Source organism: Uloborus diversus, chromosome 3, assembly GCF_026930045.1.
Source record: "Uloborus diversus isolate 005 chromosome 3, Udiv.v.3.1, whole genome shotgun sequence".
Classification (NCBI taxonomy): domain Eukaryota; kingdom Metazoa; phylum Arthropoda; class Arachnida; order Araneae; family Uloboridae; genus Uloborus; species Uloborus diversus.
Genome location: NC_072733.1, coordinates 147,885,295 through 147,910,860, shown reverse-complemented (window position 1 = coordinate 147,910,860; position 25,566 = coordinate 147,885,295). Strand labels below are relative to the sequence as shown.

Genomic DNA, 25,566 nt, shown 5'->3' with positions numbered 1-25,566 from the left:
TGACATTCAGAGCGTCCGCAGCTGTAAGAGCTGCTGCATTTTTTGGCAGCTGTCGGAGCTACACTTTTAAGGAGCGGAGACTGAAAACTTGATAACTTTCAGAATGTTGCTGGAAACGATCTGAAATTTCGGGAATATATTTTTGAAATGTTTAACTACAAGGCAAAATAATAAATAAAAAATCATTTTTTTGAAACTGCACCCCCCTTCCCTTAGTAAAATTCATTTTTTTTTTCTTTTCTTTTTGTGTTCAGCTGAAATTAAGACGTTTATTTAGCGGGGTAAACAGTTTTTAGAAGAAAACCGATACACTCCGTTTTCCTTTCACATCGCGTATTCTGCATTTTAAATAGTTAGACAACTTAAATAGCAATAATAAATCTTATCTTTTAATTCTAACAAATGTTTGATAATAAATTTTTCTTCATAAATGTTGAATAATTTAATAAAAAATGCTGACTCAGTAGTTAGAAAAAGAATAATCAACGGAAAATACTTCTCAAAACTCGTTTTAAAAGACTAAATAAATAATTACTAAGGAAATTTTATTTGAGTTAAGAAAATATTTATAATTTAAAAATGTCCTTTCTTTTAGCTTGATTAAAGCTACATTTCGAATCGGAGTAAATATAAATTAATACTGATATAATTTTGTTTTTCGACAACAAGCCCTGCTAAATATCCTACAGGCAGAGTGATTCGTTAAATTTTAATTTATCTTTTGAGAGTATTATTACACTTTTTTCATTTGCGGAAAATATTAATTGGTTGATATTTAATGTTAAGTGTGCTGCTTGTATAAATGTTTAATAATAGATGAAAGTGAACTTAGAAAAAGAGCACCTTTATTATAAAATATTTTTTATGAAACAATATAAAGTGAAATAAATAATAGATAATGTGATAGCTAAAATCAAAAATATAGAGGAGGGTGGCCCAAAGCGGGTTGGGTTGACGAAGAACGATCGAAACGTGTAGCTTTTGGCATTTTATCATAACAATTGTCATTGTGGTGTAATCCACATTGGATTCCCTTATTTTTTCGTTTGTTTCGATTTCGCGCAGATTTCCTCAGAGCGAACTTTTGATCTATCCCGGTCTGTGATTTTAGAATAGTGATGACGTCAGAGCAGACGGTTTTTTCGTATGTGGCGCCAGTGTCTTTTTCCCTGTGTTCATAGGCTGCCGTATATGGTAATATTTTGTTTAAGAGTGTTGATTTGTGCATTTCGATCACCCGTTTTGTTATCGGTGTAACGGACTTTTTCGCTTGCCACGTAATTTGCTTGGATATTTCGGCAGTTCTTAATTTTCCTCGGAGCTGTGCCGACGTGCGCGGGGCTTGTTTGTTTTTTTTTTAAGCGGATGTGCCGTTTCCCGCTATGCCTGGCCAAACTTCCCGATTTTGAGGCGGGGATGTTCATTATGTCCCCAACATGCCTGCATGTGTGTGCTTGATATTTTTTGGATGTATGATCCCTATCTCATATTATGATGGCCTAAATTGGAATAGATAAAGTGTTATTGTTCGGAGCTGATGATATTTCGCCCCAGTGCTGCCAACCGGACATTGCACGGCTTGTGAGCCAATTTTTGTGACATGATTCGACTTGGTGAAAATAAACTTCCTTAATTACCATTCTAAACATTGTGTGGACTTTTCATGTTTGGATTACAGCGGGCCTGCAAAGCGAGATCACATGATGGGTGAGACACTTCCAATATATTTCTGTAATTACGTAATTAAAAGTGCCAACTTTAGTTATCTTTAAAAGTGCTTGACCAGTATGATGATGTCATTTAAGTCTGATTGTCCCCGCCATATTATTCTCACACTTACGAGTTTCGCTTCATTGGTCAAGGGGTTCTTGCGATTGTCGTGGTTGCAAGACTCCGGCTTGGGTTCCATGCTCCCACTATACGACACGGTTGCCTTTCCACTTAATTCCCCCCTCACCTTGGGGGAGCTACACGACATTTTTGGTGCGTGACCAGTCCCTTTTTGGGGTGTGACAAAAAAATTTTTTTTTTCTAAACAAAATGAATAATTTGTGTAAAGAATTTTGCTGGGTTGATCAGACTCAAAATGTGTTTGTGGGGTCTAGAGGTGCAAATTTTTTTTGATATGTTCAATATGCATTTTGATATGTTGACATGACTAAAAATATTTGATTTGTGAATATTGTAAAAAAAAAAAAGAAAAATTCTCGGAAGTGATAATCATGAAAAACAGAAATCATATTCGCAGAAATAGTGCACCTCGTGCTGTTATTTCTAACGGTACAAATAACGTGAATTCAAATGTAAACACAAATGTTACACAAACCCCTCAAAACGTTTCAAGGTCTCCTAATGTAAACAAATCGCCTTTTATGTTGCATGTAAACAATTTTAGTGGTGATTCCACTCAGGTTGAATATTTTGTAGAGCAAGTAAAAGATATAATTGAAGTTAATTCTTGGCAAAATAAGAAGGGAGTGCTATATTTAAAAAGTAAATTGACAGGAGCCGCACTCAAATATATTTTGGAAACACCTGATTTGCGCTATTCTGATTCAGTGGAAAAAATAACTGATGCTTTGTTGACATTTTTCAAGCCTGTCACAAATATTTATTCCATGAAAGATTTTCATGCTATTTGCATGGAAGAATCAGAGTCAATTTTGAATTTGGCTCATAGAATAAAATTAATTACCACCAATGTTTTCAAAATTAAAAATCCAGAATTCCAGAATGAGATAATGTTGCAGAAATTGCTATCCACTATCCCTTCAGACTTTAGATCCAAAATTTTGGAGTTGAACATAAAGTCTTTTGATTCAGCTGTAAACAAAATTGAACAATTGCAACAATTAGAACGAGATGTTCAGTCTTATGACCAACCTCAATTTTCTGATGAACAGGTATTAGCTCTTAACAAAAAAATCGTGTTTTTAGAAGAGCAGTTAAAAAATGTTGAAAATCTCAATGCAAATTCACAAATGAACTCTGATGATTGTTTACTTAGAAAAAAGTTGTTTACCTCTGTGGATGATTTGTCTGATGTTGATGAAATTCCTTTTAAGCGTTCTGATCAAAATGGTGTGTTTCATGGGAAACAAACATTTTGTAATGATAGAGAAAGTGCTAAAATCATTTGTAATTTTTGTGGTAAATTGGGGCATGTTCAATCAAAGTGTTTTCAATTTTTGAAACAATTTAATAACAATGTGAGATTTCAAAATAAGTCGTTGTCGAGAAATTTTTCTCAATTTAATAATGCAAATGCTAGATTTGATAATTTGTATCGGAGAAGAAATGAACGTTTTCCTTTGCATGAAAATAAGGAGAATAGTCAGGTTAATTTTTTGAGTTATTCAGAAATTCTTAAAAATAAGGTGACATATAATGATGTGGGAACTCAATTTTCTCCAATTAAAAGTGTTCAGTGTTCGCAGACTGTTCGCGTTGACACAATTCAAAATTCTGTCCCACTGACATCAGAGAATTCGTGCCAAATGCAAAATCAGACACCAATGGTAAATTTTGAACATCATGTTCCAAATAGAAGTCTGTCGGTACAAAATCCAGAGCCCAGATTTCAGTTCCCACAACCTATTCATAACACTGTTGAATTGTTACCAAATTACAATTGTAATTTCATACCTAACAATATTCCCATGGTTAATAATTCATATTCAGGTGGAGGTAATTCTTCATTAGTTCAACCAGTTGTTGAACACAGAGCAAATTTTGCTAACCAAAATGTTGTTAATGGACAAAATTTTTTGAACTCTAATGAAAATACACAAAATGTCCATAATGGTAATGATGCTTGTTACAATGTACACAATCAGGTTTTTCCACCTCCTCCTGGTTTTAACTTGTCATTTTTGCCTGCAAATAATGCTGTGATGTCACAACCACCTGTTTTCGACAATTTAATGCCTTTTCATCAAAATTTAAATGTGATGGGCAATAATCCTGTTAATCGTAGTGCTTTTGTATCTGATGTGACTCACTCTAGTGGTTATAGTTGCTCGAAACCTGTTAGAAAGTCTACCGGTGTCATTAAATTGGGTAAAACTCTTGCAACTCAAACTCCTCCTGTGAAAAATAATTCATCGTTGTCGGTTGAAGCTCAGGAATTTATTCCTGCTGCTCTGGTAAATGTAAGATTACAAAGTTCACATCATGAGGACTTGTCAAATAAGTTACCATTGGTCAAAGTTCAAATTTCTAATTTGTTTTTTCCTTTTTTGATTGATTCTGAAGCTAGTCTTAGCATTTTGAGTGATGATGTTGTCCAGAAAATTAAACAAATTGTCAAAATCAAAAATTTAGGAAGAAGAATAACTGTATCCACTGTGAATTCCAGTGTAGATTTTATTTCATGTGTAGAATTCTCATTTAAAATTCAAAGTAATTTCTTTCGTCATTCTTTCTACACTATGAATATCAGAGATAATTCTCCATTTGTGGGAATTCTTGGTTATGATTTCCTAACTAAACATAACATGTATATTCTCCCTAAAGAGAATGTATTATTTTATGACGGTAACAAATTTCCTTTGTTGAGGAGCCCTCATGAACTTGACAACAATGTGAACTTGTGTAATAATTGTAGTGCTTACACATCTCCCAGTTTGGAAGCAATGAATAGAGTTCAGGTTTTTTCTAAACAGTTTGTTGAACCAAAACAAACTGCTCTCATTAAAGTTTTTGCTCATGGGAAGTTAGACAACAAATCACATTTTTTGTTTACAATTTGTGATTCGGTTAATTCAGTTAAAATTGAAGAGTCGATAATTTCTATTGATGAGGATCCGAATGGGCAGCTGTGCAAGAAAAATTCTTTTTATCTATATGTTGAGAACCATTCTTCCCAAAAAGTTCATCTCAATAAAAACATGCCTTTGGGGCATTTGAGTCAAATTGACCATATTCAAGAGATTGAGAATAAAAATAATGAGCATTCACTGAACTTTATTCAGGCGTCTAATGAAGTTGTGCAACTCAGGGAAAAAGAATTTAACTTGGAAAATTTTAATTTGGCTCATTTAAAGGATAATCAACTGTCTGACATGCAAAATTTGTTGAAAGAAAATACTCAGTGTTTTTCAAGTTCTTTGAACTCTCTCGGTCATTCAGACAGAATCAGAGTTGATTTTCAATTCACTCATGATTATCCAATTAAGGCGCTTCCTTTCCCCATACCTCAGAGTCTTCAAGAAGAAGCTAAAAATCAATTAAATCAGTTACAAGAGGCTGGCGTGATTTCTAGGAATTTATCTAACTACGGTTGCCCTTGTCTCCTGGTGAAGAAAAAAGATGATGGATCAGGTGTACAAAAGTACAGATTGGCCTTAGACTTAAGACTTTTAAATGCCATAATTGTTCATTCATCTTACCCGCTTCCGAAGATCCATTCTCTGATCAACTCATTGTCAGAATATAAATATTTTTCAACTTTGGACTTACATGCTGCCTATCATAAAATTGATTTACCAGAAGAGTATCGAGACAAATTCTCCTTCACAACACCTTGGGGTACTTATGCTTTTCACAGAATTCCTTTTGGCGTGGCCAGTGGAGCGAGCATACAACAACATTATTCTGACACTGTTTGTGAACAAACAAACTTGGACGGAGTGCATTCCTATCAAGATGATTTGATCATAGGTTCCAGAACCTTTGATGAGATGAAGTCTAAGCTTCAGAAACTGTTTTCAGTCCTTAAAGACTTTAACTTGACTCTGTCACCAAAAAAATGTCATTTTTTCATGGACAAAATAGATTATCTGGGGTTCCAGATTTCCCAACATAAAGTCTTGCCAATCTCGTCAAATATTGTGAAAATTACTTCCTTTCCTCCGCCAAAAACAAAGAAGCAGCTGAAGCGTTTCATTGGTATTTGCTCATATTACAGAACACTCATATACAAATTTTCTGATTTGATTCATCCACTGAATCAGTTGACCCATCCTAAAGCAGTTTTTAAATGGACAGAGGAAGTGAATGAATGTTTTCAAAAATTGCAAGAAGTGTTTTTCAAAAATCCGTATATTGTTCAACCGAATTGGAATGAGAAATTCTATGTGAACACTGATGCAAGTGGACTGGCAATAAGTGGTGTGCTCTTGCAAAAGAGAGAAGGTTTGTTTATCCCAATTTCTTTCTTTTCGAAATTGCTTTCTCCAGCTGAAACAAGGTATCCTGCTATAAAGCTAGAATTGATGGCAATTGTGAAGACTCTCGAAGCATTCAAGTCATACATATTTAATCGCCATATCTTTTTATTGTGTGATGCCAAAAGTCTGAAATTTTACAGTAAAAACTCGTCTCCTGCATCTTTAACTACTCGGTGGCTAATGACTTTATCTGAATACAATTATTCCTTCTTACATTTGGCTGGTGAAAAAAATTTATTTGCTGACATGCTCTCTCGCACAGACCTTACGAATCATCAAGTTGATATAGTATCAGATCCTTCTTTGTTACGTGATAATCGAATTAACCCTGTGGTTGACACAACTTTCGATAAGGGGGAAGTTTTACCGGAAATTGTTGAAGTGTATGAGGATAATACTGGGAATTGTGTAAACACTGATGGTTTTGATCAAAATGTTAATTTTGTTGATAATGTACAGAATTCTGGTACACTTTTACAACATTGTGTCAATGTGTTGAGTTTAATTGATGTTGGAGAAAAGGAGAAAGATCCTTTGTTGCAAGTAACTCAATCGACAATTTTAAAAGAGCAATTAAGAGATCCTAAATTATCTGTCATTTATAATATTATTCTTAATAGAGTTGCTCTTGAAAAACATAACAAATTTTGTATCCATCCTGAAACTTTGGTTTTAATGATGTGCAAAAGTAATTCATCTAATGATGATCAGGAAAATTTGAAAATTGTCATTCCTGATTCTTTAAAAGCTAAAGTTTTAAGTATTGCTCATCATTCACATCTTGGCATAAATAAGACTTATGCATTTTTAACTAAAAATGTTTATTGGGAGAGAATGTATGTTGACTGCTTAAATTACTGTGCTAGTTGTACTAAGTGCATTCAGGCAAAGCCTCATCGGATAAACAAAGCACCCTTTCAGGAAACCTTTTCACCTGTTAAATGTAATCAATTAGTGACACTTGACATTGTTGGACCTTTTAGCAACAACAAATACATCTTAACTGTCATTGATGCCTTTTCGAGACACTTAGAGTTGTATATTTTGAATAATATAACTGCTGTCTCAGTTGCTAAGTCGTTCTTTAAATACGTCACTTTGTTTGGCAGACCTGAATTAGTTTTGACAGATCTTGGTCGTCAGTTCAATTGTGAACTGTTTGCTAAATTTAATCAGCTTTTTAATATACAATTAAGGCATACAACGTCGGCAAATGCCCAGGCTAACACTCTGAGTGAAAGGGTGAACTTGTCCATTAAAACTTCAATTAAAGCTTTGCTAGCTTCTGGTCTTGATTTTGATTATGCTGTTGATGTTCATAAAGCCTGTTATAACGCGTCCACACATTCAGCTACTGAATTCTCTCCTAATCTTGTTCACTTCGGTCGGGAGTTGTCTTTGATAACAGACATTGTTAATTTCAATATTAATCCATCTTTGGATTCGGCTTTTGAATTGCACAAGCTCTTAGAGCAACTTCAATTTGTGTATCGTGAAGTCTACCGGAATTCTGTAACTAAAAAGTTGGCACAAAATCAAAGTCATAATGAAAATTGTAAACCTCGTAATATTCAAGCTGGTCATCTTGTGTACTTGAAGTCAAAAAACAAGTACAAACCTTCATATGATGGCCCATATTTTGTTAAAAAAGTGATCTCACCCGTATTGCGTCTTATTCAGGAATTGAATAACAAGCAGGCACCATTGAAGAAAATACATGTAAACCGTTTGGTGAAGTTCCAAAAAAGACAATCACATTTGGGTGGTGAACAATTTGGGAATAAGAACAATGATGTTGGGAGACCGGAATCTCCTATCCCATTTCAGGTACCTGTGAATGCTGATGTGGTTCCTGCTGTGAGACCCCAGAGCCCTGATGCTTCCGCCGGACCGTCTTCGGGTCCTGACGCCGTTCCCGTGCCTGACATCCAGAATGATGTCGGAGCTCCTGTTCCCCAGCATGATCCTGTGCCGGTGCAACAGACCAGATCCCCATACCAGCTTCGGCGACGTTGAGTGGCTGGATGTGCGCTGCCGCCGCTATGTCCTTGTGGCTCCTTCTGCTGACCGTGATAGTGATTGGACCTGAGAAATAATAGTGCCTACTGCCGAGTGCCATGAAGGGACCTCTGATTTGTGCAAGTGATCCTGATGATGAAGTGATCTCATCAATAGGTGGTAGTGCCTCCAGAAATTCAGTGATACGTGTTTAAATATTTTTTTTAGTGTATGTGCAATGGCGACTGGAACTTTTTGCAAGTAACGCGCATGAAGAAGTTGTCTTCTGCAAGAAACATGGACCTTGGGGTGCTTCTTCCAAGATGAAATGCTGTCAAGTATCTTGTATATATTTTTCTTTCTTGAAAATTTTGATGTTTGCTTTTGAATTTTTTTAATGATGATTGATTGATGTGCATATGCTTTCCTCTTTGGCTTGGGGTTGAAATTTGGAATTGTCCTTGTCACACAATTCTATTTTTTCTCTTTTGACAAAAATAAATGTTGAGTGATGAAAAGTGAATTTTTTTTTAGGGGTTGATGCATAACATAAGTATGCTTGTGAATGAATAGCCAAATTTTTTTTGATGATTGTCTATTGAAGTTAAAAATTCACTTGAAAGGCATTTGATCTCACTCAACTTGCATACTGCTTTGATTTTTTTTGTTTGTGACTCATGTGACATGTTGTTTAAAAATAATGGCAGATTTTTGCAAAAGATTTTTTTCTGTGCATTACCTCTTGAAAGCAAAATTTTGGAGCAATTTTTTTTTTTTTTGAATTTGAAATATATTTTGGTATGCTCTTGAATTATTGGTCACATGTCTTTGAAAGCATCAAAATAATGGAAAAGTGAATTTAAAATGAAAAATTTTGATACCTGCTCTTGATATTGTATATGTGAAATACCTCTTGTTGTAAATATTAGTTCCTTTGTTGTCACGTTTGTTTGCCCTTTTTGCAGGTTGACTGATTGGAATGATTTGCTCACTGTGAAAGGTTCATTTGATGGTACTTCTTGGTTGGGTTGAGCCCTGTTCAAATTGGTGATCACCTACTTCTTTTGCCCTGTTTTCCCCATTTTGGTTTGTTGTAGAGGTACATTTTTGGCTATCTAAATTTGTTCAGATCTGATTCCTCTTTTCATTTCGACCTCAAAATTTCTCACATTTGGAAAAAAATTTTTTTACAAAAATGAGTTGTTGTAATGTGAAGGAAAAATCTTCCTTCGTACCTCATTCAAAATTGTAACCTTCTTGGAGTACCAATTGAATGATGTGTGACAACTTGAAATGAATGATTTGAATGAAGGGCATTCTGTGTCAACATGTAAATATTTTTCTTTGTTTCTTTGTGGAATTCCATGTTTTGTGAAGTGAATTTGAAGCATGCAATTTTTTTTTGAGATGACTGAAAATTTAACATCTCTGATCAGAGCTAATTCATGTGTGATTTTTTTTCCGTTTTAATGAATGCTGCAGTTGCCATGCGTACACATTTTTGATTTTCGGATTCACTAGTGATTGTATATATTGCAGAATTTGATATATGGCCATTTTGTATATTTTTTGGTACCAATGAAAAGTTTTTGGTGCATTTTGAGAAGTGAAAAATTTTTTTGATTGAAATTTTTAATGCACCCATGTTCTGTGTTAGCTGAAACACTGTATGTATAAAGAGAATTGCATCTGAGTAATTTGATTGTATGATGTGTAAAAATTTTGAAGAAAGGTTTCAATTGATGCAATGCCAAAATTTTGAATTTGATGCAAGGGTTTTGGAAATGAAATATTTTGAATTTGATATTGTGAAATTACATGTTAAAAATTTAATGCATCAAATATTTGTTGTAAAATGCCAATTTGAAAGTTTGAGTATCCTTGTATATATGGAGATGAATGAATGTGAAAAGATATTTTACTGATCAGGATACTTTTGGCATGTTTTGGCCTTTTTGAGAAACCTTTGAAAGAGAGATTTTTTTTGAAATTGAAAATTTTTGGCCACTTTGCTCTCTTTTTGTTTTTGGCATTTGAAAATTTGAATTGTTGGCCATGTTTGATGCCATTGTACATAGTTGATTTTGAAAATTTTGGCAATTTTAAGAAAAAAACTGAAAGTTTTTTTTTGTTAATGCTCTTTTGGGAAGTTTTTGAGGCTCAATTGGAAGTGTTAAAATTTTGACCAGCACGTGCCAATTTATTTTTTTGTTTGCAAATTAGAGCCTGTGTACATAATTGTTTGCCCTGTGTTGTGCCTTCTTTGAGCATTTTTGAAAATTGCGTGGCTTGAGTGAAATTTCGATGCACATTTTTTTTTCTGACAACCTCTTGAACATTTTTTTGTGATTACACCGGTTGTGAAAGGCTTCTTTACAGCTTCTTGCTGTGTGCCTGGGCCTATTTGTACTAGTTGTACCTGACAATTTTTTTTCTTCTCCTGTTTGACCATTTTTTTTTTTTTTTTTTCAAAACTTTGTCGAAGGGGGGAAATGTGGTGTAATCCACATTGGATTCCCTTATTTTTTCGTTTGTTTCGATTTCGCGCAGATTTCCTCAGAGCGAACTTTTGATCTATCCCGGTCTGTGATTTTAGAATAGTGATGACGTCAGAGCAGACGGTTTTTTCGTATGTGGCGCCAGTGTCTTTTTCCCTGTGTTCATAGGCTGCCGTATATGATAATATTTTGTTTAAGAGTGTTGATTTGTGCATTTCGATCACCCGTTTTGTTATCGGTGTAACGGACTTTTTCGCTTGCCCACGTAATTTGCTTGGATATTTCGGCAGTTCTTAATTTTCCTCGGAGCTGTGCCGACGTGCGCGGGGCTTGTTTGTTTTTTTTTTAAGCGGATGTGCCGTTTCCCGCTATGCCTGGCCAAACTTCCCGATTTTGAGGCGGGGATGTTCATTATGTCCCCAACATGCCTGCATGTGTGTGCTTGATATTTTTTGGATGTATGATCCCTATCTCATATTATGATGGCCTAAATTGGAATAGATAAAGTGTTATTGTTCGGGAGCTGATGATATTTCGCCCCAGTGCTGCCAACCGGGCATTGCACGGCTTGTGAGCCAATTTTTGTGACATGATTCGACTTGGTGAAAATAAACTTCCCTTAAGTACCATTCTAAACATTGTGTGGACTTTTCATGTTTGGATTACAGCGGGCCTGCAAAGCGAGATCACATGATGGGTGAGACACTTCCAATATATTTCTGTAATTACGTAATTAAAAGTGCCAACTTTAGTTATCTTTAAAAGTGCTTGACCTGTATGGTGATGTCATTTAAGTCTGATTGTCCCCGCCATATTATTCTCACACATTACGAGTTTCGCTTCATTGGTCAAGGGGTTCTTGCGATTGTCGTGGTTGCAAGACTCCGGCTTGGGTTCAATGTACTCCCTATACGATACTGCCGCCATCCAATTAATTTACCCCTCACCTTGGGGGGTCTACACGACAGTCATTATATATTTCCTAGAAGGGATCTTGAACTTTAAAAATAAAAAGTGTTTCATGCAATAGTTCTAACTCAAAATTTATTTATTATGAAACATTGCGAACCACTTTAAAAACCCCGCTTTTCCCTACCAGAGGGGCTTAAAACGGGTAAGCCGTTTTTGTAAAGCGGGTAAGCTTAACCAATCGTGATTTGGTACAGTTGCCAATCAAGTATGAAGTTAAAAATGATTAAATTAGTTGACTAGCTAACTGCCATTAAAAAATGTATAAAAAGGTTACATTTATCCAATTTAAAATTGAAAATCTAAGTCAGCACATTTGTTTAAAAATTATAACGAAATAACTGATTTTATTAATAGCCTAATTGCCATCATAAAGAATAGCTTTTAAAGTTATACTTATCCTATTGAAATAGAAAATCTAAGTCAGCACATGCGTCAAGAAAATATAAATAACTTTATGTTTAAATCATATACCCGCTTTGCCTAAAAGCATGTTTTTTTTTTTTTCAATAATTGTAATCTTAAAGTTAAAAAAGAAACAAACAAAATGATCAACCAAGTTCGTTGATGGATGGTGTCAGAATAACGTAACATTATTTACATTTAAAAAATAAACTGGTATTCGGCTAATCACAACTTACATACCTTCTTTTTTTAGATACGGATCATTTTTCTTGTTTTAAATCCCGGTTACGCCATGCCGCTTCACTGCTGCTTCGCTGTGACTGAAGAAAACTCGGGGGTGTTCCGGTAAACACGACATTCACATACATTGCCACTTGCACACCCACGCGGCGGCATACGAATGCCTACCCGCTTTGGGCGACCAACCCACCACACTCTATCTCGTCAGCTGTCTAAAACCAGATCCAGAGTCTATATATCTCCGTTCTAATTCAATTTGAATATCTAAGACTTCGCGAGCTTCATCGTTAATTTTTCAATTTATATATATATATATATATATATATATATATATACTATATATATATATATATATATATATATATATATATATATTTTTTTTTTTTTTTTTTTTTTATTTCGATACCCAGTTAGTCCATTGAAAATATTACCTTTCAAAATGTAAACAACTATTAAGGAACGCGTTTGTAGCATTATCATAACGTTTTTGAATTACTTTTTGAAAATAATATTTATGTTTAATGTATATATTAAAGGTTGTTGAAATGCGTTTTATTGTAAAAAAAGCTTAAATTTCAGTATTGATAATTTCGATAGCAAGTTTATTGTATGAATTGTGCTATATAGACTTCCAATTGGGGGATCTCAGATTTAGTATGAATATATGAAATAATCAAAATATCTTCAATTATAATAAGATTTAAAAATTATTAAGTGTTAAAAAATACTAAATTAAAAATTAACTTGAGAGATATCTCAAAATTTGAAAATAATTCTAGCGTTTTTGCAAGTACTACAATTATGTAGCTGCCTTAATTTTTCAAAGCACTCAAAATAAGCTGAAGGATAAATTAAGCTGTCAAGTGGCGCATTTATTGTCTCGCAGCAACTTGAACCGCTTTTAGGTTATTTATTTTACGCGTAACTATCTAAAAATGCCTTAATTTAAAAAACGGTTTACTGTTTCACCTGGAGGCAAGATTTCAAAATACACAAATCCGTTGAAATTGACAAAAACAGTGAACACAAAATGAAAGAGTTATTGCGTTGTCACACACACACACACACACACACACACACACACAAAAAAAAAAAAAAAAAAACTCGTTGGAACAATTATACGGTGTTTCCCGTTTAACCTGCAAGTCCTCTATTTTTGCAACCTTTAGTCTTAGATGCATACTTCCAACTGCAAAAATGGTTAAAACATGGTGCAGAGATATTGAAAATTAAAAGCAAAAAAAGAAAATTTGTGAAAAAATATTTAAACTATTTTCTTTTATACGAACCCTAGGTAGCTTAACTTATATTCAGGGATATAATTTCCATTGAAAAATAATTCCAACACAAAAGGTTCGACATTAGTATGAAAAATATTCATCGTGATAGGAAACGCGGCGTTTTGTGACTTACACCTCTTTAAACCCGCAGTCACATTTTAGGGGCAAATATAGTTGCTAAAAAGGGAATTACAATATATTTTTGCACAGAGTGTGTTTTGACAAACTGTACGAGTGTTTGTAGAGCATTTTTACGCATTATAGCGTAAAATTTGCATTTATTTTTCAATCGCAGTGAACAATATAAATATTGTGTTCCTTTTACTTCGACAAACTGTCATTCTTCTGAAAGGAAGATAAGTTTCAATCTCATATTGTGCATGGTCCGTAAATAACTTGAACTTCAGTATGTTCTTGAGTATTGCTAGCAAGAGTTTCAAACTTTTTGTGATGGAATTATTTCCCTATGGAGATGATTTCCCTAAGTATAAATTAGAGGACCTAGGTTTTGTATAAAATGTTAGATTAAGCACTTTTTCTCGAATTTTCTTTTTTGCTTTAAACTTTAACTCTGAAACTTGTATTAATCATTTTTACAATTACAAGTATGCATCTAGGACTAATGGTCCTTTTAGGTTAAACGGGGACACGCTGTGTACGATATACAGTGACCACCGCTTATATGAATCACGTTTGTTCTAAACATTTTTGATTTCCAAAAGTGGCTGATTCAATAAAGTGGCTAGTTCAAAAAAGCTGGATTTTTCTCTGTTTTTGATGATTTGATTCATTAAAGCGGCTGATTCAATTAACCACTAATTCAATTAATCGGCGTTCACTGTTTAGTATGTTTTTGATATATACATATCTTAGGGAGGGAAAAGTTTTGTATCGGTATATCAAATGTATTAAAAAAAAATTATTTTGAAATCGAAATGAATTTGACCCCCCCCCCCCCCGCCAGTCTCTTGAACTTTCGCCAAATATGCAAAACTAACAGTTTAGTACAGTTTTTTTAAATTTTTATGCAAGGCTTTTTTAAACGCCTGTAGTGAAAATAGTTCGCAGTGAAACTCTTTGCTCATAAAATAAATATTTTGGTCGCATAAAATACTTAAACTCTTCGTTGAGTCGCAAAAATTCGTAAAATTTGCGCAATTTCGATATTTTAACCCTTTAAACCAGAATTTTTATGTAAAGCATTTTCAAAAATAAAGTCATTTAAAATCTCTTTTTAAAAATATAACACCGTAAAATGGTTCTTCCGTACCAATATATATACAAAATACATCATTTATTTTTTGTAAATCACCTGTCATGAGAGAGCTTTCCATGTGATTTAGTAGACAACCATTTTAGTCAATGTTCAGATTACTACATTTCAGCATAGATGGGATAAATATTTTTTGTCTTTAGGTTATGTGATTTATGTGGGAATATCTTTGTGGTGGTATCTAAAGTGGGGTGGGAGAATCTTTGTCTATGTGGGAATATCAACAACTTTTTTTATAAAATTTAGTGATTATTAATTTCATAATGGTTTTAAATTAAGTGCTTCAGCTACTCACTTCAGCAAAAAGGTTCTTTCCTACTCTGAGTCAAAATGATTCATTTCTTAGTTTATCTTTGGACACAGTTTGAGCGCTAGATGTTTGTAATAAATTTGATTAGAAAAGAAAGAATTTTTTGAGAAGGAAAAGCGAAGGTAAAAATGGTGCTAGGGAGATCAAGGTGGTGAACAGTTGGCTAGGGGAGTAAAAAATGCATCTAATTGGCTTATGTGGACAGTAATGATAATCGAAAAAAAATAATGTTTTGCGTGAAATTGAAATTGCAAATAGCTGATTTAAGGTATTCGACTGCGTTCGAAGACATGTTTTTGAAAAGTAATTTGGACATTTTTTAATGTTAATTTTTAATTACATATCTTTCAAAACTATGAAAAAAAATGTAAAAACAAGCTTTCAAAATATTATTTTTCTTAAAAATGGACAAATTTGAAGAAAAATAGCGAAAATACTTGTCTTACGCTAAAAACTAAAGACAAAGTTTGGGTCTAATCACAAATAAATCCTTGTAGTAATACATTTGTATGACACTTATGTGTGTTTTGCTCAAAAAAGATTTCTTATTTTTCAAAATAGTTCTGAAATAAAACTGAACAAAAATCCAATACTGATATTTTTTTGTAAACAAACGCTTTGATTTAAACTTATCCCCGTTAAAATATTACTTAATTCTGAAATTCAGCTTAGTTTTTTTTTCATCAAGCATATTTCAGAGAACTATCTCGGAAAATTTCACATCAGTACTTGAATAACTTTTTGAGACATCATTGTTACAGTAGACAGCTTTCTTCAAAAATATCATTCTTTCAGAAAACACATTTAAATATAACTTCCAGTCTGGAGTTAGGTGTACGACTCTGTAATAGTACAGCTATAACTCCGGTTGTAATTCACGTAGAGTAAAAACTAAGAGAGTTTTTGAAGGCTAATGAATCAGACTACAAAATGAAATCATTAAAAAAATTACGATTATATCATCGAAAATGTCGATTTTAACGCAGTCGGATACCTTAAGAATAGAAAAATATTAATTTATCGATACAACGTTTGGATAAAAATTTTAAACTCAAATGTTCCTAATCAAAGAATTCTGAATTTCATTTTAAGCTCAATATATTTTTCTTATTCATGTTAGTTTTAGGTGACAAAAATAAAATGTACCCCATATTCCAGATTTTACCCTTTAAGTAGGAAACTGTTTAATAGTGTTAGTGAAATCTCTGGATATATCACTAATTCCGGATGTTTTTAAATTATGACTTGAAATTCAAGTAATGAAGAACCGTTGAATTATTTTTCCCACAGGTTTTCAAAATGCTAAATTTTACACAAAATGATATCGACGCTTTCTTCACTGGACCAGCTTTCTTGGCCTGGTAAGCAAAGAAAAAAAAATTATTTCATTTCTTGTTTTTTTGCTTGTCATAAAATTTATTGGGAATGTAGGACAAAGTAAGATAACTTAATTTTTTCAAAATGAGAAAATTGAAAATATGTTTTGTTAATTAATTTACACAAAGAAGAACAATGCATTCAATAACACATGTATTAAATTATTATTTTCCCCTTTTGGCAATAAACTTTTACCTTTAAAAAAATGTGAGAAATTTTCTTTTTTGTTTCTTTTTGTTATTCAAAAAGAATGAATGATTTTCTAACGGAATATTTTCTGTTCGGTGATTAAATTTATTTTTCGTCGAATGAACTAATAAAAAAAGAATGAATGAAATAAATGAATAGATATGAAACAAAAAATGAATTAAGTAAATAATGAATAAAGGAATCAGCAAGATAAACTACTTTACTTTGCCCCCCCCCCCCCCCCGTGTACTTGATAAATTCTGTCAAATATTTAAAATCAAAGCATGTCTAATATTATCCAAGTTAGTTCTCCACTGGAGATCTGTAGATTTAAATTTTTGCTTAGAACCTTTATTAGAAAATGTTTTTCATATTGAATAGCAATTTCCTTTTATGATACATTACAAAATATTACAATATATGGATCAAATTTTGAAAATGACTTGTATTTCTATTTTCCTTGATCTTTACAGCTTTTTTTGCCTAGAACTAACTATATGATTAAGAACATCATTAAAGTATCGCTACAAAGAAGGTGTTGCAATCTAAAAGTATCTTACCATTTTACTTTTCCCAGCTGTTTTAACTTTACCCTTCATTCTCCTAATGACAAAATCTAATAGGTTCTTCCTAGAAACCCATTCAAAAAACTATAGGGTCATTCCATGTCAAGTGATCCAAAATTTGGGAAATTTTTTCCCTCACCCTTTTGTATTTCTTTGAAATTTGGCTCATCGATTGTACCCTTTGAGGTAATCAAAAGTCCAAATTTTTAGATTTTTATCTCTATTATTTTTTTATTTATGACACTTTGATTTTTCGAAAAACCCGCTTTTTTTCATGGATGCTTGAACATAAAATGGACGATAACTCAGCACCAAATATAGATAGAAAGATTTGGTAAAAAGCATTTTAAAGTACATTAGTTGCTGTTTAATGGGACATGCAACATGACTAATTTTTAAAAAATTTTAATTTTTAAAAAATGAAATTTAAATTTTAAATTTAAATTTCTCAAAAAGGTATAATGAATTTTTTTTTACAAATTCTCAAAACTTTGTGTGTATTTTATCTTCATTTGTGCAAAGTTTCAAGTTGGGATCTCAATGGGATCATATTTTTATGAATTTTTAAATAAAATTTGACTTATGAAATAATGACATTTTTCAGATTCTAACTAGTTAAAAATGGGGTTCTCTCACTGGGGATGGTCTAGTAAGTAGTAATTGATCATAACTATGCTTGAAATGAGCTGACGTGAATTGGTGGTAAAATGGCAAGCACCCCCCCCCCCCCCCCCGCACCGCCACTTTTATTTATTTTTTTTTCAAAACTATTTTCAAAATGTAAAAAATAAATAAATGAATAAAAAACCAAAATGAATTGTAAACTTATTAAACATTGGTAAATGTTCATCTTTAAAGTAAGAAAAAGACCCCCCCCCCCCCGGGCCACCACTTTTATTATTTTTTTTCAAAACTATTTTCAAAATGTAAAAAATAAATAAATGAGTAAAATAAAACAAAATGAATAGAAAACATATTAAAAGCTGGTAAATGTTCTTCTTTAAAGCAAGACAAAGTACATTACCCCCCCCCCCTCACTTACTCACACATACGATTAACACTATACTATTATCACGCTTTACCTGATGCTTTTTTTTTTTTCAGACCAAGCCTTTCTTTTTCAATCCGAACTTCACAAAGTGTACTTGATTATTTCACTATCTGATAAGGAAAGTTATGATTCATTTCGTCTCTTACCCCTGCACCAACTTGCAATTTTGAATGGAGGAAAGAAATAGTTTGCCCCAAAATCACAGCAAAATAGGAGTGTTTCCCCCCATGTTGTTTCATTCTTTTTACACTAAACTAAAAATAAATCTAAGTATCAGGTCATATGTCTGTCCGCATAAAACTGTCTTTCTACAACATTTGCAGTGCAGCTGTTTTTTTCTTTTCTTTAATGCTAGTTTTCTTTTAATTTCACTTGTAAACGAGATCAATGCAGCGAGATCTATTTATACATATATTAAAAGCAGTTATAGATCAAACAAATTTTGCTAATTTGAGCATAACTTTCTTTGTTATTATGTTTCATTCCAGATTGCCCCCCCCCTCCCCCTACCGTTCCACTTTCCGAAAGAAAAAAAGCTGCAAATGAGTGGTTCTCTTCAGTTTTTCTGACTTTTAGTTTTTATGACCCCCCCCCCCCATTTATAAGCTTTAATCACTACTGATGTTTAGCTGCGTGCGTCCCAGTTTATTATGGTTATAACTCTTACGTGCCGGCTTTTTTTTTAAACACAGTTTTGAAAAAAAAAAAAAAAAAGATAAAAAGTGGTTGTGTGGCGGAGGGGGGGGGGGGGGTACTAATCTACAAAGTCATGTCAGTTCATTTCAAGCATAGTCATCAAATCAATTACTACTTACTAGACCATCCCCAGTAAAAGAACCCCATATTTAACTAGTTAGAATCTGAAAAATGTCATTATTTTATAAGACAAATTTTATTTTAAAATTCATAAAAATATGATCCCATTGAGATCCCAACTTGAAACTTTGCACAAATGAAGATAAAATGCACACAAATTTTTGAGAATTTTTTTAAAAAAATTCATTATACCTTTTTTGAAAAATATAAATTTAAAATTTAAATTTTATTTTTTTTAAATTAAAATTTTTTTGAAATTAGTCATGTTGCATATCCCATTAAACAGCAACTAATGTACTTTAAAATGCTTTTTGCCAAATCTTTCTATCTATATATGGTGCTGAGTTATCGTCCATTTTATGTTCAAGCATCTATGAAAAAAAGCGGGTTTTTCGAAAAATCAAAGTGTTATAAATAAAAAAATAATAGAGATAAGAATCTAAAAATTTGGACTTTTGATTACCTCAAAGGGTACAATCGATGAGCCAAATTTCAAAGAAATACAAAAAGGTGAGGGAAAAAACTTTGGATCACTTGACATGGAATGACCCTATAACGTTTTTAAATATATCTGTGCCTGAAATACTAATGAAACTCAATGAACCATACATTTCTCATACTTCGCAATTTTTCCTTTTAAAGGAACAGAATGGGAAATGTGCAATCTTGGGCTGGTCCACTTTCTGAAAACTGGCATAAAGTTCAAGTTAAGTTACAGCACCAAATTTTAGACCGGATGCGCTCATTTGGAATGACAACAGTTCTGCCAGCTTTTAGTGGTCGAGTGGTTCCCTCTTTCAGCAGGTAATATTTTTAATTGCATACATTGTGTTTTGTTAAATAACCTAAATGCACAAGGTGTAAATGTTTCGACCTTTCAGCGCTCTATTACGCTGCTTACAAATTTATATATTTAAAAAAAATGCAAGTATTACTTAATCAGAAATACTCCTGAGCAAGAAAAGAATAATGAAGTATTTTACTGTCTACCAAAGCTAACTCTTTATTTCCATCTTAAATATAAAGTTAAAATTTTGATTACATACACTCACGGAAATAGTGCCAAACAGTTTTACTTGGTTCTTTTTTTCGAACAGAAAATATGTGTTTATTAATTATTGCAATCTCAATTCTAGACAATAAAACTTGTGATTGACATAGAATTAATTTTTCTACACTGTATTATTGACCTTAGAAATAGTGTACTGCAGTTACAGTACTATTCACCGTCATAGCACAGGCATTGATTTGTTGCAAAATCTCAAATTATGTCAAATTATTTCCCATAATTTTGCACTGTGAATAAGATTTAAAATTAAGGAAGAATGTTTTCAAAGAAAACACTCTTAAATGTTATGCTTTTTATGTGAGGATATATTTTTAAAAAATAATAATAATGGTTATTCTTTTATGCATTTTTCAGAGTTATCGTTTTGTATTAACGAAGTCCATAGCAGATCAGCTCGTAAAAATATACAAACGATTTTCATATCAAATCTTTTAAAATCAAGTGTTATAGTTGACTTTTAAATCTATGGCCCCTTTAAATATATTACCTTTTCATTCTGCCGACTATTTATATGGAGAAATGTTGTGAGCAGGGCTCCTCTCCACAAAAAAGTTCATAGAAAACCATGTACCTTAAAATTTTTATTTTGCTTAGATAAAAAATCGTGGTAACTGTATAAAAAATGACGAACACCTTAGCTTTATTTAGAAATAATACCTTTTATCGCAAGTTAAATTGAAAATGTAAGAGGAAAATTTGTTTTCTAACACCCCCCCCCCCCCTTTAGCTACGTCATTATATGCACCCTCCAAAAACTCGAAAAAGCATAGGAACTCAAAAACTTTAGAAGAAATAAAGGGCTTTTCTCTATGAGCTAATAGTTCATGAGCGTCCTATTATTTTTAATTAGAGAATAATTGAAATAATCAATCACACCCTTCTTCTTATAACAACTCATTTATCTTTTTTCAATTAACTAGTTTAAAACTTGTAAAAAAAATAAAAGGGTACATTTTCTATCATTACGAGCCTTTGAAAGGCATCATACATAAAAAAAAAACGCTTTTTTTTGTTTTATTTTTTAAAATTATTTTTATGTTTTACCATATGTTTTGAATAAAAAATGTATGAAATGTTCTAAAAAGAAAATTCGTGCGTTTTATGACTATAATTTATTACAGGCTATATCCAAATGCATCAATTACATCTTTGGGCAACTCTTGGGGACATTTTCTGCCACCATTTTCAAAGTAAGTAGGATACTTTCTGCGTTCTTTTTATTGTTGTAATCAATGATATTACTTTGTAAATTAAAGTAATTAAAAGTTAAACATTAAAATTAAAAAATGGAAACCTCACAAATCGCTTTTAAAGGGTTAGTCTAAGCATCAACAAAACTAAATAAATGAACAAAATAAATTAAATGATATTACAGTTGCATATTTTATATATTGTTTGAACGTTTTAGCTTACTAGTTAGGTTTTATTTTTAATCCTGAATAATAATGTATATAAAGATTGTCCAAAAGTTAAATTATGGTCATATGTGTCCGTAACTTTCTTTTAATTAATTTATTTTTTGCATATTTGCTTGAAATATCTAATTAAGAGGCAAATTTTTACCTGTAGATTAGAAAAAATGTTAAGGAATAAGTACGTACCAATAAAACAGAGATCAAATAAAAAAACAGTAATGTAATGGCCTTAAGAAAGAAACTCACCAAAAACTTCAAAGCAAGGAAATTTCACTGTTGGTGATTGAGTAGTTACAAAAAAAAAAAAAAAATAAATAAATAAATAAAATAAACGCAATGGAGGTAAAAACTTTTTCTTGGAAAAGTTCTTGAAAGACGCTATTTTGAGAATCCACTGATGGTATTCCTGTAATATCGATTACAAACTTGATATTGATAATACAAGACAAAATTGCCCATTATTAGCTGGATGTCCTTAACTGGTTATTTACAGAAATGTAAGTTCTCAATTTCAAGCTCATTTTAAACAGCAAATGATTTAGTATATACTAGATAATAGCAGTTAAATTTTTTCTTTTAAATTAATTTTTACATTCAAACCGATAAAAAAATCAATTTATGTAAGGAAAAACTAATGCACCTTTTAAAATTACTTGTACATTTTAATGTTATGCGAAAAAAAGAAAATCTCATGTTTCAAATGCTTGAATTTTAAGAATTTTTTTTTCCTGTTTCTGTATATTTTAGTGTCAGTTTCCTTGAGCCGACAGATCCTTTGTTTCAAGAAATTGGAGGATTATTTCTCAAAGAAGTATGCAATCTACTCTATTTTGATTAGTTGTCTGTAAATTTACTTGCTGCAATGTAATCAAAAAGTCTTGGCTACTTAATAAAACTTAATAGTGCACCACTGTTTATTGGAAATAAAATTAGATACGATTAAATAAACATTTAAAAAGCACCGAAGCTGCTTGGGAAATTTAAAAAATGCTCTTTTTAGTTGCATTTAGAGCCTGTTTGCAATGCCCAAAGAGCCGGTTTATTGCCGATACTTTAACAACGGGAAAAAAATAAACACAACCTAGAAGAGAAAGCGATCTATGCACCTTAGACCTGCTTTTTACCAAGTGCAATGCGGAATAGTTAAGATTGAAGTAATGGTCAACTACCACAGATCGTAATGTAAACAGCTACTATTGAAAATCGCTACTCTCAGTAATAAGCCAGATCATTGATTTTCCTTTGTAAAAACTCCTTCAAAATCAGTATCTGGATCCTACGCTAAATCATTATGTAGTAAACCCATACAAAAGCATCAGACTGGATACAACTAGAGTTGCAGGCAAAATACATCATTATTCTGTCATTTCCAGGTAATGCAAGATTGGTCATTGAGTGCAACGCTAACGTTAGAGATACCAAAACTGCTTTGATAGTTACTACTAATTTAACTATAATCTTACTTCAGAATTTCGTATTGATAGATTAATGTAGCAACTTAAGAGTGAATATATCTTAAATTTATAATAAACCCAATGTTTCTCCGAGCCTTTCTAATTTCTATGCATAATTAAAGAAATGCACTGGGGTTAGGTCTTCTGTGACACTCATTTCAAGCATCAACTTATTTAAAATGGACATATCAGTAAACATGCAAATAAAAATCATTATACGATTAATATATCGTGAAAGGGAAATAGACCAGACTCTGTCATCATCATACATTTTAAATAATTTCCCTTTCACAATTAACATATCGTTTATGTGCGAAAAACTGAAAATAAAAAAACACGCAATTAAAAATATAATTTTGTAGCATCTGATAAAATACACTTTGTTTTCTATTTTTAGTTTCTGCATTATTTCGTTCCTAATCATTTCGTTAATTAATAATTCAAATTACGCCCGATATTTAATTCTTCTCAAAGCTTCCACCCATAAAGTTGCGGTTATAGTGTAGAAGTCAGTTGCAAGGCATTTCCGCATATAAAAGGTTTTTTTCAGCTATTTAAAATTGATTTCTGTTTTTTAATGTATAAAAAGCAATCATTGATTTGAATTTTGTTAATACACCTTTTTGATGAAAAATTGTTAATGATTCATTATCAAAAAGGATTTGTAATTCATCATAAAAATGTTTTCTGAAAAATGTACAGTAGGGTGACCCATAGCTATAGGGCCTTTTTCGAAAGTTAAAATTTTATTGTTCCCACCCACTTATCTTGTTCCAATGAAAATAAAAACAGGTCACACAAAATTTCCTTTCATTTGGACAGTTTCTAGGGGTTCTTCAAATCCCTTGAAGTTTCAACCAGTTCAAGAATTTAAGTAAATATTTTTACAAGATTGCATTTTTCTTCAATAACGCAACAATTTCTAGAGAATAAATACATATTATTATGTCAAATAATTTCTATAGAATCAAAAGAAAGTGTGAACAAGCTAATGTTGAACACTATTTTTTCATAAGTGAGGATTTTGTAAAAGTAGGGCAGTTTTCACGAGCAACAATGTGTAAAACAAAATTTTTCTCACTTTCATCTTTTGTGAGAATATTATTGTGTTCCTGAATTAATTTTACACCTTTCTGCAGTATCAGTCACAACAATTATTTTGTCAGGTTTACAATTCCGCTTATATAACCTGAGTCATCTTTTCAAAATGAAAGGTATTTGTCGCCTATGTTTTTGCTGTTGTATCTGGCCAAACTGCTCAAATTTCATCGGTTAAGCCCTGTTTTTCAAGTCCTTGATAAGCAGCCATGACTTTTTCTTCTCTTGATGATTTTAGGATTTCAGGAACTCCCAACAATTACTGCATGCCATTTAAAATTTATTATAATTTCCAAGCTATTGATCCTGCTAACTCCTGTCAAGGAGCAATTTTTTGTCTCAGATTAACACTAGTTCTTGGCAATCCGTTAAGGTTAAATTTTTGTGTAGAACTTTTTCATGTCTCTCTTCTCTAAATATTTTTTGAAGGCACTGAAGACAAGTTTGATTTATGATTAGATCCTCAGTATCATGCCCAAACGCTTCTGCAGCAGCGACCAATATGTAAATATAATGTCTATCAGTGATACTTCAGAAAAACGAGGAGTTAAAACTGCAATATGCCTCATGTTTCTATTCGAGTCGTAACTCCTGTGCGTGTAATGTCACTGCTGTGTTAGTTGCCGGTGTTTGCTTATCAACGACAAAAGGATGGTCACTATTGTCAAAACCATTATTGCTTGGGCTGTTTACGTATTTGCTGGGGTATTTTTTTCTCCTCTAATAGTGGAGCTAAGGTGTCCTTTCTGCTCTGAAGAATTAAGAATTTCCTATCTTCTTCATTTTTTATCTCTTTCAAAGCATCTGCATGCACAATGTCGAAGAGATTGTCCATACTTTCAGGTCTCACCCTTTAAAAAGATCTCTTCTCCCTATTTTTAGCTAGAAGTCTAGAAAAAAAATCTGTAACTGCTTCTATGCATCATGTAGTTTCAACTAATTTATCAATTCAGTGGGCTGTCCTTCTAGAAGGAATTCGTGCATTTTGCTTGAAAACAGAAATTTTTTGAATGGTGGATGGTGTCAGAATAACGTAATATTATTGACAAGCAAAAATCATAAGCTGGTCTTCGACTAATTACAAGTTAATTTTTTTTTAAAGCCTGGTTGCGCCATGCCGCTTCACTACTGCTTCTGTGGGACTGAATAAAACTCGGGTATGTTCGGGTAAACACAACATGCGTATGCATCGCCGCTTACACACCATGGGGGAGGGGGGGCATACTAAGGCCGACCCGCTTTGGGCGACCATCCGCTTTGGGCCACCCTTCCCTACTTACCATGTTTTTGAACTATGCCACACTGTAATAGCTTACCGTACGAAATATTTTTTTCTTGATCAAAATTGTTTTGCCAAACTCAAAAGCGAAATAATTTTTGGAATCCCT

At 32.5% G+C, this 25,566-nt stretch overlaps 1 protein-coding gene across 1 annotated transcript in view; it reads left to right on the top strand.

The window, feature by feature from the left end:
• LOC129218278 (alpha-N-acetylglucosaminidase-like) overlaps positions 1-25,566 on the top strand; it is a 102,810-nt gene that overhangs the window by 25,316 nt on the left and 51,928 nt on the right. The window contains exons 3-6 of the mRNA XM_054852509.1: positions 16,434-16,504; positions 19,785-19,946; positions 21,333-21,401; positions 22,374-22,437. Of these exons, the coding sequence (XP_054708484.1) occupies positions 16,434-16,504; positions 19,785-19,946; positions 21,333-21,401; positions 22,374-22,437 (366 nt within the window). The remainder of the gene's footprint in view (positions 1-16,433; positions 16,505-19,784; positions 19,947-21,332; positions 21,402-22,373; positions 22,438-25,566) is intronic.